The 12,079-nt window shown below is 34.7% G+C and overlaps 1 protein-coding gene across 5 annotated transcripts in view; it reads left to right on the top strand.

Annotated features, from left to right (window-relative positions):
• LOC106156586 (dynein axonemal heavy chain 10-like) overlaps positions 1-12,079 on the top strand; it is a 45,619-nt gene that overhangs the window by 1,483 nt on the left and 32,057 nt on the right. For 2 of the 5 annotated variants that reach the window (XM_087016525.1, XM_087016530.1), the window contains exons 4-27: positions 535-759; positions 1,074-1,197; positions 1,484-2,177; positions 2,421-2,619; positions 2,819-2,935; positions 3,223-3,471; positions 3,675-3,851; positions 4,052-4,235; positions 4,910-4,984; positions 5,607-5,645; positions 6,407-6,534; positions 6,886-6,972; positions 7,280-7,393; positions 7,582-7,722; positions 7,986-8,174; positions 8,309-8,469; positions 8,640-8,871; positions 9,165-9,419; positions 9,738-9,896; positions 10,040-10,156; positions 10,466-10,568; positions 10,847-11,025; positions 11,370-11,581; positions 11,859-12,015. In XM_087016525.1, coding sequence (XP_086872651.1) covers positions 535-759; positions 1,074-1,197; positions 1,484-2,177; positions 2,421-2,619; positions 2,819-2,935; positions 3,223-3,471; positions 3,675-3,851; positions 4,052-4,235; positions 4,910-4,984; positions 5,607-5,645; positions 6,407-6,534; positions 6,886-6,972; positions 7,280-7,393; positions 7,582-7,722; positions 7,986-8,174; positions 8,309-8,469; positions 8,640-8,871; positions 9,165-9,419; positions 9,738-9,896; positions 10,040-10,156; positions 10,466-10,568; positions 10,847-11,025; positions 11,370-11,581; positions 11,859-12,015 — 4,317 coding nt within the window. The remainder of the gene's footprint in view (positions 1-534; positions 760-1,073; positions 1,198-1,483; positions 2,178-2,420; positions 2,620-2,818; positions 2,936-3,222; positions 3,472-3,674; positions 3,852-4,051; positions 4,236-4,909; positions 4,985-5,606; positions 5,646-6,406; positions 6,535-6,885; positions 6,973-7,279; positions 7,394-7,581; positions 7,723-7,985; positions 8,175-8,308; positions 8,470-8,639; positions 8,872-9,164; positions 9,420-9,737; positions 9,897-10,039; positions 10,157-10,465; positions 10,569-10,846; positions 11,026-11,369; positions 11,582-11,858; positions 12,016-12,079) is intronic. The other 3 variants (XM_087016536.1, XM_087016546.1, XM_087016553.1) reach the window with 3 other exon arrangements.

The following is a 12,079-nucleotide window of genomic DNA, read 5'->3' on the forward strand; positions in this document are numbered from 1 at the left end:
GGCACCGAATGATCCTGAATTCACTGGTAGATCAGACCACACTACCCGTTTTCAAGGTGTGTGTCAGATCGCATTACACAGTATCATACCCTGAACAAATTTTGAGTGGTGATGCAATGCTTTTCAACCCCGCTGAGAATCGTCACTATCACATCGCGTACTAGGCAAGAGCGGTGTCACGTCTGTTACTGTGTAATGCGATCTGACACACACCTTGAAAACGGATAGTGTGGTCTGATCTACCGGTGAATTCAGGATCATTCGGTGCCGAGTCTGGTAGTTGGGTAGGCCTGGGCCCTGTTGCAGTAAAAAGGGAGGGGGGGAGAGGTAAAGAACAGCAAAACATTGCATTTTAGAATTTTGTGGTAGAAAATGTGGTAAAGATAATCATTCATTTTTAACAACCCAACCCCATAAGAAGGTATCAACCTCAATAACATGTTTATCATTTTTATACAATATCCTCAAAACAGAAGTCATATTGTGTATTTGGAGTGGGCTTTTAGATTGCAAACTTTACATTCTTTTTGACAGAAAATCATCATTCAGAAGGTATGGAGGACATACCTGTACATGTGCTATGGGCATCTCCCCGAGGAGGTTGCTGACAAAGACTGCGTGTACTTCCTGCGCAATACCACAGGGATGGTGCCTTTGCCAAACAGCATTGATGAGGCAGTGGAAACACTACCAGCACTGTTTGAGACTGGAATCCTAAATGGTCACTCCTTGGTCATGCTGGAACAAGTGATCACGAACGTAAGTACAGATTAATATGGGATGAAACCAAAAGATTGTGTTTAGAGTTTGCATGACTGAAATACCATGAAGTTTAATTAGTCAAAAACCATTAGACACAAAAATTTTGCATTATTAGGCTTACTGGTAGTCTGTGTGAATATTTAGGAATTGGTTTATTTATTTATTTATTATTATTATTTTTTTTTTCATTTTCCTTTATGGGATGAGAGGATAAGCTAGCAGCAACCATTTTGAAAAATTAATGCTATTAAAATAATTATTTCAATATTTTATTTGGATTGATAACCAGGAGTTATGAATTAATATTGCAGGTCTACATGCCCTTTCTATCTTTTCATCAAAACAAAAATGGAGATGGCAATCAGAGCAAGTCTCCTCCAGCAGAGGCAAGCAGGCCTCCCACTAGAGAAAACACAAATATGACACAGGTCTCAGGTAAGCACATCTTTTCATTTGTATTTGTAACATGACAAAATTGATGTTAAGTTATTCTAAATCATTACATTTAATTTTCTGTCAATTAGTTTGGCATCTTTAAAATATTGTTTGGACAGTGCTGAAAGGATAATATTTCAGATATGTCATTTGATTGTAAGCTTGAAAATAAGCTTATCAAATTTTTTATCAATTTTGTGGTGATTCAATTGTTTGGAAAGTCTTTCATGACTGACCCAATGTTTGAAAAACAAAATTTATTGAGGATATAATTTTTTTTCTCCAGCTGCCTCAACAGAAGAAGAGATAAATGTCCAGGAATCCAAAGCCAAGGCTCTGCTCAGAGATGAATTTCTGATCAATATGCAAAAGTTTGCCAACAGTATCACTCGCACAATACAGCAGATTGAAGGAGAAGTGCGACTAGAGATTCCTGATATAGAGCTCCCAGAAGACATCCATGTTGCAGCAAAGGACAAAGACCTTTGTGCACAACTTGAACAGGTAGTAATTGACTGGGACAAGCAAGTCCAGATGGCAGTAGATGTTGTAGTAAAGAAAATGCCACAGGGGAATGGACCCCTTGCCGAGATTGAATTTTGGCGTGAGCGTAATGCTGCTTTGAGTGCCTTGATTGAACAACTCAAATTGCCTTATGTACAGAAAGTTCTCAGTATTATGGGCCTTGTAGAAGATGCTGTAGAAATCCACCGCGGGGATCTTAATAAACTCTACACGGAAGCCAAAGACAATGTGAGATTCCTCTCCACACTGGAAAGGCATTTTAAGAATATAACCCATGGTGCTACATTCCATGTTGTGATTGAAACCATTCCGTCCATGATGAATGCACTGCGTATGGTGTGGATTATCTCACGGCATTATAACAGAGATGAAAGAATGGTTCCCCTGATGGAGAGAATAGCCTGGGAGCTAGCAGAAAGAGTCGCAAGAGTTATCAACTGCAGGACTCTCTATAAGTAAGTGCTATGAAAAAATACATATTTACACCTGACAGGCTGACAGTGTACTCTTCCTTATATTTCTGGTCATTCTTGTGTTAGGATTGGCATAACAAATTGCTTATCATCTGTTGAAATGTATTGGAAGGATTTGTATAATTATTATGCAATCTTTTTCTAAGCAATGGGTATTTATTAACTATGGTTGCCAATGATGAAATTCTGATATTAAATCAAATTCAATTCATTCTTTTAATGTAGAGATGGACCAGTTGAGGTGAAAAGAAAGACTTCAGAAGCAAAGAGAATGCTTGACCTGTGGAAAGAATCTTATCTGGATGTAAGAGCCAAGATAGAGGCATCAGGTCGTGATGCTCGCTGGGAGTTTGACAGAAAGAGACTATTTGAGAGGACAGATTATATGTCCCGAATTTGCCAGGATCTTCATGATGTAGCACAGGTGAAAAAAAATTACTTCACTGTTTTAGCCAAAAATTCACAAATTAGCAACACTTATTGTTTTTTTATTTGGTGCTAGTGAAGGAGTATGGTAATACTGTAAACAGAACTAAAATACCTGCAGATAATTGTGCTCAACAGGAGCAAAAATTATTGCAACTGTTGATCCTTGCTTATGCTTTTTGTTCCTTATTTCCTAGGTTCTTGAAGAGTTCTACAACATCTTTGGTCCAGAATTGAAAGCAGTTACTGGGGACCCTAAGAGGATAGATGATGTGCTGAAAAGAGTTGATGATTTGGTGAAACCAATTGAAGATGTAAGACAATAATTGTTTATGTGACATGATGATATTTAAACATGTTTGGCCCAGTTTGTTGGTAACAGTAAATTTATACAACTTTTTCAGAGGAAATATTTTGATTTTTTGTAAAACTTTTTAAATTTCCTTTTAAATTTCTGATCTTTTCCTTTACAGGCCTGTATATTGCATTTTTAGATCTCTATGCAATTTTTTTTTTTAGCTTTTGTTTATTTTGCATTTATTCTGAAAAAGAGATAAAGAGCATTGTTTTTCTAAATTATATGTACTTCACACCCTCACAGGTGTCCTTCGATCCATTCTCTTTCCGAGAGCAAGATGGCTGGCAGAAGGTGATGAAGTGGTTTCACAGGGAGGTCCAGTCTATTGAGGAGGAGGCACTCTCTTTTATTGATGAGTCCTTCAAAACTCTGAGGTCTGCAGAGGGAGCATTTGATCTTCTCCTCAAGTTTAAAAACATCCGCTCCAGAGAAGCTATCAACAATCAGCTTATGCAAAAGTTCAATGATATTTTGATGCAGTATGGAAGAGAGGTTGGTTGCTTAGTTGCTTTACCATGTGCTTTGCCTAAAGCTACCTTCTTCTATTGATGTTAAGCTTCTCCACAAAGAGTATTTGAATCTCTTTTTGATGAAGAATTTCATTATGTTTTTTATTATTTTTGTTTAGATATAATCCCTCCTAAAAAAAGAAAGAAAAAAAGAACATGAAATTGAAGACATGGGCTCTTTTTCAGGTTGACATCATGGATTCACTGTTCAGAGACAACAAGGATTCTCCACCTCTCCATAAAAACCAACCTCCTGTAGCAGGGTCCATCTTCTGGGAGAGAGCATTATTCATCAGGATCAAACAAACCATCATCCGCTTCCTTACCATGGATGAAATGATGCAGAGTGACATAGGAAAAGCTGTAAGTGATAAATTTTCTTAAATTGAAATTGCAATGATTGATAATGTCTCCGCTAATTTATAAAACCGTTAGTACATGAGTAATACAGGTAAAATCCTACTGTTAATAAGAGCATATTCTTCTTCATCTGTATGTCACATATGTATGTTTCATGGCATGTAAGTGGATTAAGTTATTCCTAATATTTTTTTTCTTTTCAGGCAAGAGCTAAATACCTTAGCGTTGCAAAACAGATGAAGGCTTATGAGGACAAGAAATATGAAGAATGGAGAGAAAATGTCGAGCAAGTCCTGCCTGGTTTACTGAAGAGGAATCTATTAGCAAAACCCTCCCAGCAGCAACTGGTTCCCAGGTCCAGTGAGGGTGAAAGAACAAAAGACACAGGTGAGTTATATTATATGTGTTGGTAATGCAGCTCACTATTGGGAAAAAGGAACATGAGAATGCTGCTGCTGTGATGATGATGATGATGATGGTAAAGAAGACTTAGGTGAAAAAATGCAACAAGGAAGAAAGCATATGCAAATAGATAGCAAATCTGTGGGCTCCTAATCCTAATCAGTTGATTTTCATTGAACTCAACCATTATGTTATATATAGATAGATGGGATTCGTGGATGTTGATTAAGATCACCAAATTTACTCACTGAAGTCCGAAATCACAACTTTATCTTGCATGATTCACTAAGCTGGAAACTTTTACACTTCTGCCTTTTTAAGCATCACAACATTTATAGTTACTTATTCTTGGCTTGCTTATTGTAATTTCTTCTTGGGATATTTTGCTACAAAATCAAATTATAGAAACCACAATTTTTTAAAATTTGTTGATTAAAAAGCAAGACTAGCTAATCTCTGTTGTTTTACTATTGCTTTATACATTCAGTTTTTTCATGCTTTATATCTTGCACAATATTTATTGTTGAAATTTTGCTTTTATTTCCTAATTTTATCATTCAAAAAATCAACTATTATTTTCACACCAGAAAGGCTTATCAGTAAGGTGCTTAATGCTATTTACTAACATAAATTGCATGCTTTCTTATTTCCTCACAAAGACTCACAGAGTAAAAATACCAGCCAAAGTGGCAGGATATCAATCATGGTGGAAGATAATGGCCAGGTTAAGAAGGGTATGTTTCTGCTCTGAGATTTCTTTTTTACCCGAAGTCATCAGAGTGTAAATGTGGATATATGTTTGACTCATAAACTCCTCTTTTGATTTGGGCAATCATTTATTTATTTATTTATTTATTTATTTATTTACTTTTTGGTTCATTTATTGTCCAGAAGTGGTAAAATTATATTGTCATCGTATTGTAATGTTGTATTGTCATTGTGTAGTTAAGAGTTGTAATAATTTATTCCACCATTTTGTCTAATTGAAATGATATTATTTGATATTAACAATTGCAATTTATACTTTTTTCTAATATTTATTACACTTTGGTTTACTTTAGTTAACTGGTGTAAAATATTTGTAAAAATAAAGTGTTAAGCAATTAATTTGCCAAAATTTTACAAAACGTTGCATCTCATGAGATATCAGAATTTGAAATGTGTGACTAAGTGCTATTTGATGTTAACTAACAACAAGCCATGTGAATTTGAATGCTTATGCCTAAAGAACTTAATTAATACTTTACTTGGGATATGCCATTAAATGCTTGTTGTCTGTCAGCCAATACAACCCTATGTTTTATTTAAATTGGCTTATAATAACAAAATTTTGTTGTGTGCTTTTTAACACATTAGCCGAGATACGCTCAGCAACTCCTAAACAGGAAGAACAAGGTAGTGACATTAATGCTTCCAAACAATTTGTGTGGGTGATATACTACATTGTATGATGCTTTGAATTGCACATTTGAAAAGCCAGCAGAGTGCTTGTGCTTTATGTATTGGTGCTTTTTATTTTAAACTTAATTTTTCTGGTGTGTCTGTGCTAAAAAAACATACCTTATTGGTCATTTTGATGGACCTTGCACTATATTTTTCCTTCTGCACTTTTTATATTTTTAAGAGCTGATATTTCTAAAGAGTATTTTTTTTTCTTTTATCATGAATAATCTGTACGTAATGATTCTTCCTCTTACAGTTATTTAATATTTTCTAATTACCACTGTTATAACTTCAGTGTGCACTAGAAGATGTGGTTGGTGGTTTCTTTTCAGTGGTGCTGTGCTATGTCTTTTGTTTTTGACTAATTGGAAAGAACAACAATATTTGCCGTAACAGTTGTTTGCTGTGATGCAATTTTAAAATAACTATGAAGGAGCAAATTGGTCTTTCTAAATGAATGGCTTTTTATGGACTTGTACTGTGTTGCCTTAATGTGTAATTGACAATACATTTTATAGCTTGAATGTTTTAAGCTTTTGCTTTGTATGCTTAAGTGATTGATGTTTTTATTAAAAAATAATTTATTTTGTGACAGTTGCAGTGGTAAATGATTTTATTGATACTCATTCTCTAATTCAAACATTGTTGCATGTGTTTCAGCAAAGCATTAAGTATCACCCTTTTATGCTCACAATATTCCTTTGGGTTTATAGGTACTCAGTACGAAGTGAAGTATATTGTGGATTATGACCCACAGCTAGCAGAGATAGTCTCAGAAACCAAGTACATGGAGCAACTGGGTTTTGCTGTGCCAGAACTGGCCAGAAATGTTGCACTGCAGGTGAAAAGGATATATTCTTTTCAAACTTTTGTATTGATATTTTGATTGGTTTGTCAGTTACTTAATCCAAAACTGTAAAATCTCATTTGAGGTTCACATTATAAAAATGCCTGTAATTGCCCAAGTTACAGTTGGTCTATATATTGTGTTTCTCATCTATCTTTTTACCAGAAACTTGTATTGTTCAGGATGTTGGAGATATAAATTTATTGACATGAACTTGAAATGAAAAATTTTCATAAGAAAAATGGCTTAAATTTATTTGTTGACAATGATAATGAATGTCTTATAAATAAGAAACTCACTGCTTAATACATCCAATAGTATTATGTGTTTTATTTTATTTTTCAGGAGGAAAAATACATCAAGTATGTGGATGGACTAAATCACATGCTTACCAGATATCACCAGTTGTTGGGATCTCTTGATCAGGCTGAGGTGGGGAACACTCCCATTCTGAAGTTTCACTGAATTTTGAATTTGGTCATTTTAAAGTTATCATGAATCATTCTATAAGAAAGACAGTGCTATAGCCTCCAGAAGTTACAGAAATGAACACTATTTCCCACATGTGGTATAAAACTTAGGTTTGTCATGGTTTGATTCAATACTATAATCCAGTTTAGCAGCTCAAGAAATAACTTATTATAAGTACACAGTTCATGTCAATTAAAACCTGATTTCAAAATTAATACATGCATATATCTGATGCCCCTTTTCATCTAAAGAGTGCATATTATTCCAGACTATCTTGCTGGAGCATCATATGAAAGAACTGAGGCGAGTTATTCGTCCAGGATCCAAGAGACTCAACTGGAACTCTCTGGGAATCTTTGACTTTGTTGCTAAGTGCAATGGTGTAAGTAAATACAACACTTTGTTTGATGAATCACCAAACTAATGCTAAATAGATATTAAACTTGCATTTTTACTTCCAACTTGACAACATTGTAATTTATATCGTCATATTTGTTTTGTTGTTCTTATTGTTGTCATATAAACCACTATATTGCATATGGTTTTATCATGTACTTAAAAACATTGTAGGCTATTAGCAAGTTTGAGTCATTGGTGAACCAGATTCAGAAGAATGCGGCAGACATCAACCAGAGACTCAAAATGGTTGAAGAGACCAACCTTTTCAAATGTCCTCCCCCAAAATTCGAGGATGTGCTGCCTAGCTGCAAGGTGAGACTCTGAAAACGTTTTATGTTTATGTCTCATGTAATCTTTGATTCTTAGTGCTCTGCAGATGTGTGTTTTGATGAAAAAGATGTTATGTATTTTTATGGTAAATGTTCTTTTTTGACTGTCATGAAATATTCCTTTTAGAATTATGAAAAATTTTAATTGGTAGTTTATTTCAAAAGTGTTACTTTTATATTGAATCTGAAGCAGATAAAAATATCAGATAAAAAAGTAAAAAATAATTTTTATTTGTCATTTTGCAGGAATTTTTTGAGTATATTGAAAGAGAACGTGCCAAAGATTTTGAAGTCCTAGCAAGAAAGTATAGAGCTATAGGTCCTTTGTTGACCAAGATGGAAGGCTTGGTTGTTCATACAAATACAGGGAGATCGCCTAAGCTACGACAGTATTATTCCTACTGGGAGAGGAGAGTGTATGACTCACTAAACAAGGTAAAGATAAAGCATTTGATTGATGTATTTCTTAAACTTTAGTCTGTTAACTTATGTTAACTTCATGAAAGTTCTTAAACTGAGAATATTTCAAAAGAACCAATATTATAATGAATATTTGCTCTTTTCTTCAGCTGATCATCAATAACCTGAAGGCCTTCAACATGGCGGTGGTGAACCCAGTGGCACTGTTCCAGGTGCAGACCCTGCTGGCAGCACCAGATGTTGTCTTACATCCAGCTACCAATGAGATCTACAAACTTACTCTGCAGAGTGTCCGTGATTGTGCTGAGGGGTATGAACAAAAAACTTGTATTTTATCCATTTTACCTGTGTGTGATCAAATACTTCAAATGAATTCTGTAATCTTATTAATATATTATTATAGAAGTTTGATAGCTGATGTTTCAAGTGTTTATGATATTAGTCCCCTCATGCTCATAAAAATGAATAACACTTTCTTAGGACCAAGAATTTTGTGCGCTGGATGGATGGTACGTGCATAGAAGCTCCGCCTCAGAAAATCCCAGGAGAAGATGAGCCATATGTCTTCACCTTCTTCTCTGATATCTCCACAAACCCAGAAATCATAGAACTAGTGGGAGTGATTCAGGGCAACATGAAAAACATACTGACAGATCTACAGAGGTATCTCTTCAAGTGGAAGGGATATAAGGGAATCTGGCACATGGAAAAGGTATTTCAGATATTTACTCAGCTTTCATTTTTTTTCACAGTTAATCATATCAAATATACTTATTATTATTATTATAATTATCATGATGATATAATAATAATGATAGTACTTATCCAGCCAATTTAGTATACATAACCTACAGATAAGTACAAATTATTTTACTGACCCAGAAGAATAAAAAGTGAAAAGGTTTCACAGTTACATGTTTAACTTTTAATGAAAAGAAAATGCGATGGAAAAAAAACTTTTAAAACCCAATCAAACATATGACATGATTTTGTTTTACCTTGCAGGTTGCCAAAGCAGAGAGGTGGTTGCAGAAAGACCCCAGTGTGGTGGCCTACGATGACCGACTCCAGTATTATCACAAGGTTATGGAGGATGTGGCCAACCAGCCGCTGATCAAGGACCAGATGTGTATCAGACTGGTCATGGAACCACTGGCACATTCCATTAAGGACCACTGTAAGCAATGGATTGACCTCATTGGGAAATTGCTGCAGGATTCTGCTAAGAGCAGTCTGTACAGTCTCAAAGAAGAGTTGGAGGTGAGTTTATTAAATTTACCTATTGCATATGTAATAGATGATGGATTTATTCATTATGTTATGGTTGTGCAATATAATTTCATATTACAACACTATGAATAAGATGAACCATTCCAAATACCAGTCAAAGTTGGTATTCCTTTTACTCTGTTAATACAATACCTGAATAAGACAATGTATCCATCTTAAGGACTGCTGCATTTTTTTTCTCTGTCTTTAAGCTTAGATTAAAATAGTGATGATTTAAAAATCATGGCAGAACTGCTGGTGTTTTACAGAAATATGCTTGCTGCAGTGCCATATATGTCATTTTTACAGAAAAAATCTGACGACCTAGAGCGTCCCCCAGAGACTCTTGAAGATCTGAAGTTTGTGCTAGGAATTATGGCTGAAATTAAGGACAGGTCTCTGGAGATAGAAAACAGGATTGTGGATATTAAGGAGAAATACAGAACCCTTGGCATGTACAAGCTAGAGGTAATGAACCTTTTAAATTTTTTAAATTTACAGATTTCATTGTAGTTGACTTGTGTTGAATAGAAGGTAGTGCTCATTTTAGCAGGTATATTTATTTATTTATGTATTGTCAATTAAATTTATCTCCCATTAACTCATTTTAGACCACAGAGGAAGAGACCACCCTTGTGGCCTCTTTGAAGGACATGTGGAATGACCTTGTCTTCAAGTCCAAGAATGTAGATGCTGGACTTGTGGTTGTCAAAAAGAAATTTACAGAGGTAAAAAAATTAATAATATAAGTAGCAATAATATTCATGTAATTTAAAATTCAATTAAGTTATTTGAATATGCAAATAGTAATAGCATATCAGATATTTCTGAGTTGTCCTTGGAATACATTGTTATGTTTTAGTAATAAAAGAATTTAATTTTAATTAATTAAGAAATTGATTTTGGTCATGGATTTTTATATGGCAACAGTTGGTACTAAATATTTATACATGTGAGTTAACTATGTTCTTGTTTTATTAAATTTTTGTTGTGAAAACATTCTTGCTTTTTACAGCCAATTTATTCCCTTATTTCAGATAACACTGGAACAAATCAAAGAGTTTGCCAAGACATTGAACAGCTTTGCTGAACGTTTCCACATGGAGGGACCAGGAGCTTCTGGCAAAGATCTAGACAAAGGTAAGTGCTGATGTTAGAAGTGGAACTGTAAAAATGTTTCAGTTTAAATCAGAGAAAAGGCAAACAGCATTTTGTATCATAATTCTGATTTTGATATTGTGTGTATCATTTGCAATCATTTTTCTGTTGTAGGTAACTTTGAATGTTCTTGCTTTAAAACTAACTCAAGCATAAAATTTGTTGATTGCCTCTTGTTTAATTATTTCCTTCAGTACTGTAGCAGTAGTTGTTGTCAAGTCATGAATTTATTTTTAAAACTGTTGAATTTACCTTTAAAGGTGTTGAACTAATGAAGCAGTACAGAGAAGAAGTGGCCAAGTTTGAGGCTGATCGTCAGGAGCTTGCCAATGCAGAGAAGCTGTTTGACCTGCCAATTACTTCCTACCCAGAACTACTCCAGGTCCATAAAGACATGAAAGGACTGGAACAAATCTATCAAATTTATTTGGACCAGAAAGTATGTGGTGTGAAGCTTTGCCAAACAATTTAGATTCCATCATGAGACTCTAGTTTTGACAATAAATACTTGTGATATACAGTGACTTTATGATATTATTATTAATATACATTGTACCTTTTAAGGTGAAGTTTTAATGCATGGCCTGTTGTATAATGAACATATTTGTAGATGCTTAGAATTGGATGGCAATGCATATTTCAATTGGTTTATTGTCCATGTTGAAAGATGTGCTAGGATTCCAACCAATTGACATTGATCTAAAATATGACGTTTTAATTAATTAAAAAGACATTGAACACTATATGTCATAATAGATTGACCTTATCTATATTTCTCTCTAGGCTGCCAGAGAGCAGTGGTCAGAACAGCTGTGGGCCAACCTGAATGTCACCCTCCTACAGGATGGTATAGAGAACTACCTCAAGGCCCTTAGGAAACTTCCACGAGAGATACGCAACATGCCAGTGGCCAGAGCCGTAGATGAGAAGATGAAAGCTTTCAGGGACTCGCTTCCATTGTTTGTGGATCTCAAGCATGAAGCTCTGAGAGAAAGGTGTGTTAAAATGTGCTTGTTTTGTAGTTATTCTCAATGTCTGTTGGAAATTGTCAAACATGGTTCTTAGTTAAGATAGATGTACAGTTTAAACTGGGGCACAAAAGTAACATGCTCCCTTATAGCTTTTAGAAGTCACTTTATTATTTCATTATTTTGCACTGATAGCTTAGTCTCTCAATCACTTATAATTAAGCATCCATGAAAAATTACCTTATAACTGCAGTGGGTTTTTTTTTCAAAGTGCACATTCTTGAAATGTTTTATTGTATTTCAGACATTGGAAGGAGTTGATGACTAAGACTGGTCAGAATTTTGACATGAACCCAGAAACTTTCACCCTGGCCAATATCTTTGCCATGGAGCTGGAGAGGTTCCAGGAGACCATTGGTGAAATTGTCACCTGTGCTACAAAGGAGTTGAGCATTGAAAAGGTGGGAAAGATTGCTATATAGTTTTAACTTAATTTTATAGCATTGTTGTTGAAAGCATTTTAAG

The sequence above is a fragment of the Lingula anatina genome, chromosome 1, assembly GCF_051362555.1.
Source record: "Lingula anatina isolate TDL-2025a chromosome 1, LinAna3.0, whole genome shotgun sequence".
Lineage (NCBI taxonomy): Eukaryota > Metazoa > Brachiopoda > Lingulata > Lingulida > Lingulidae > Lingula > Lingula anatina.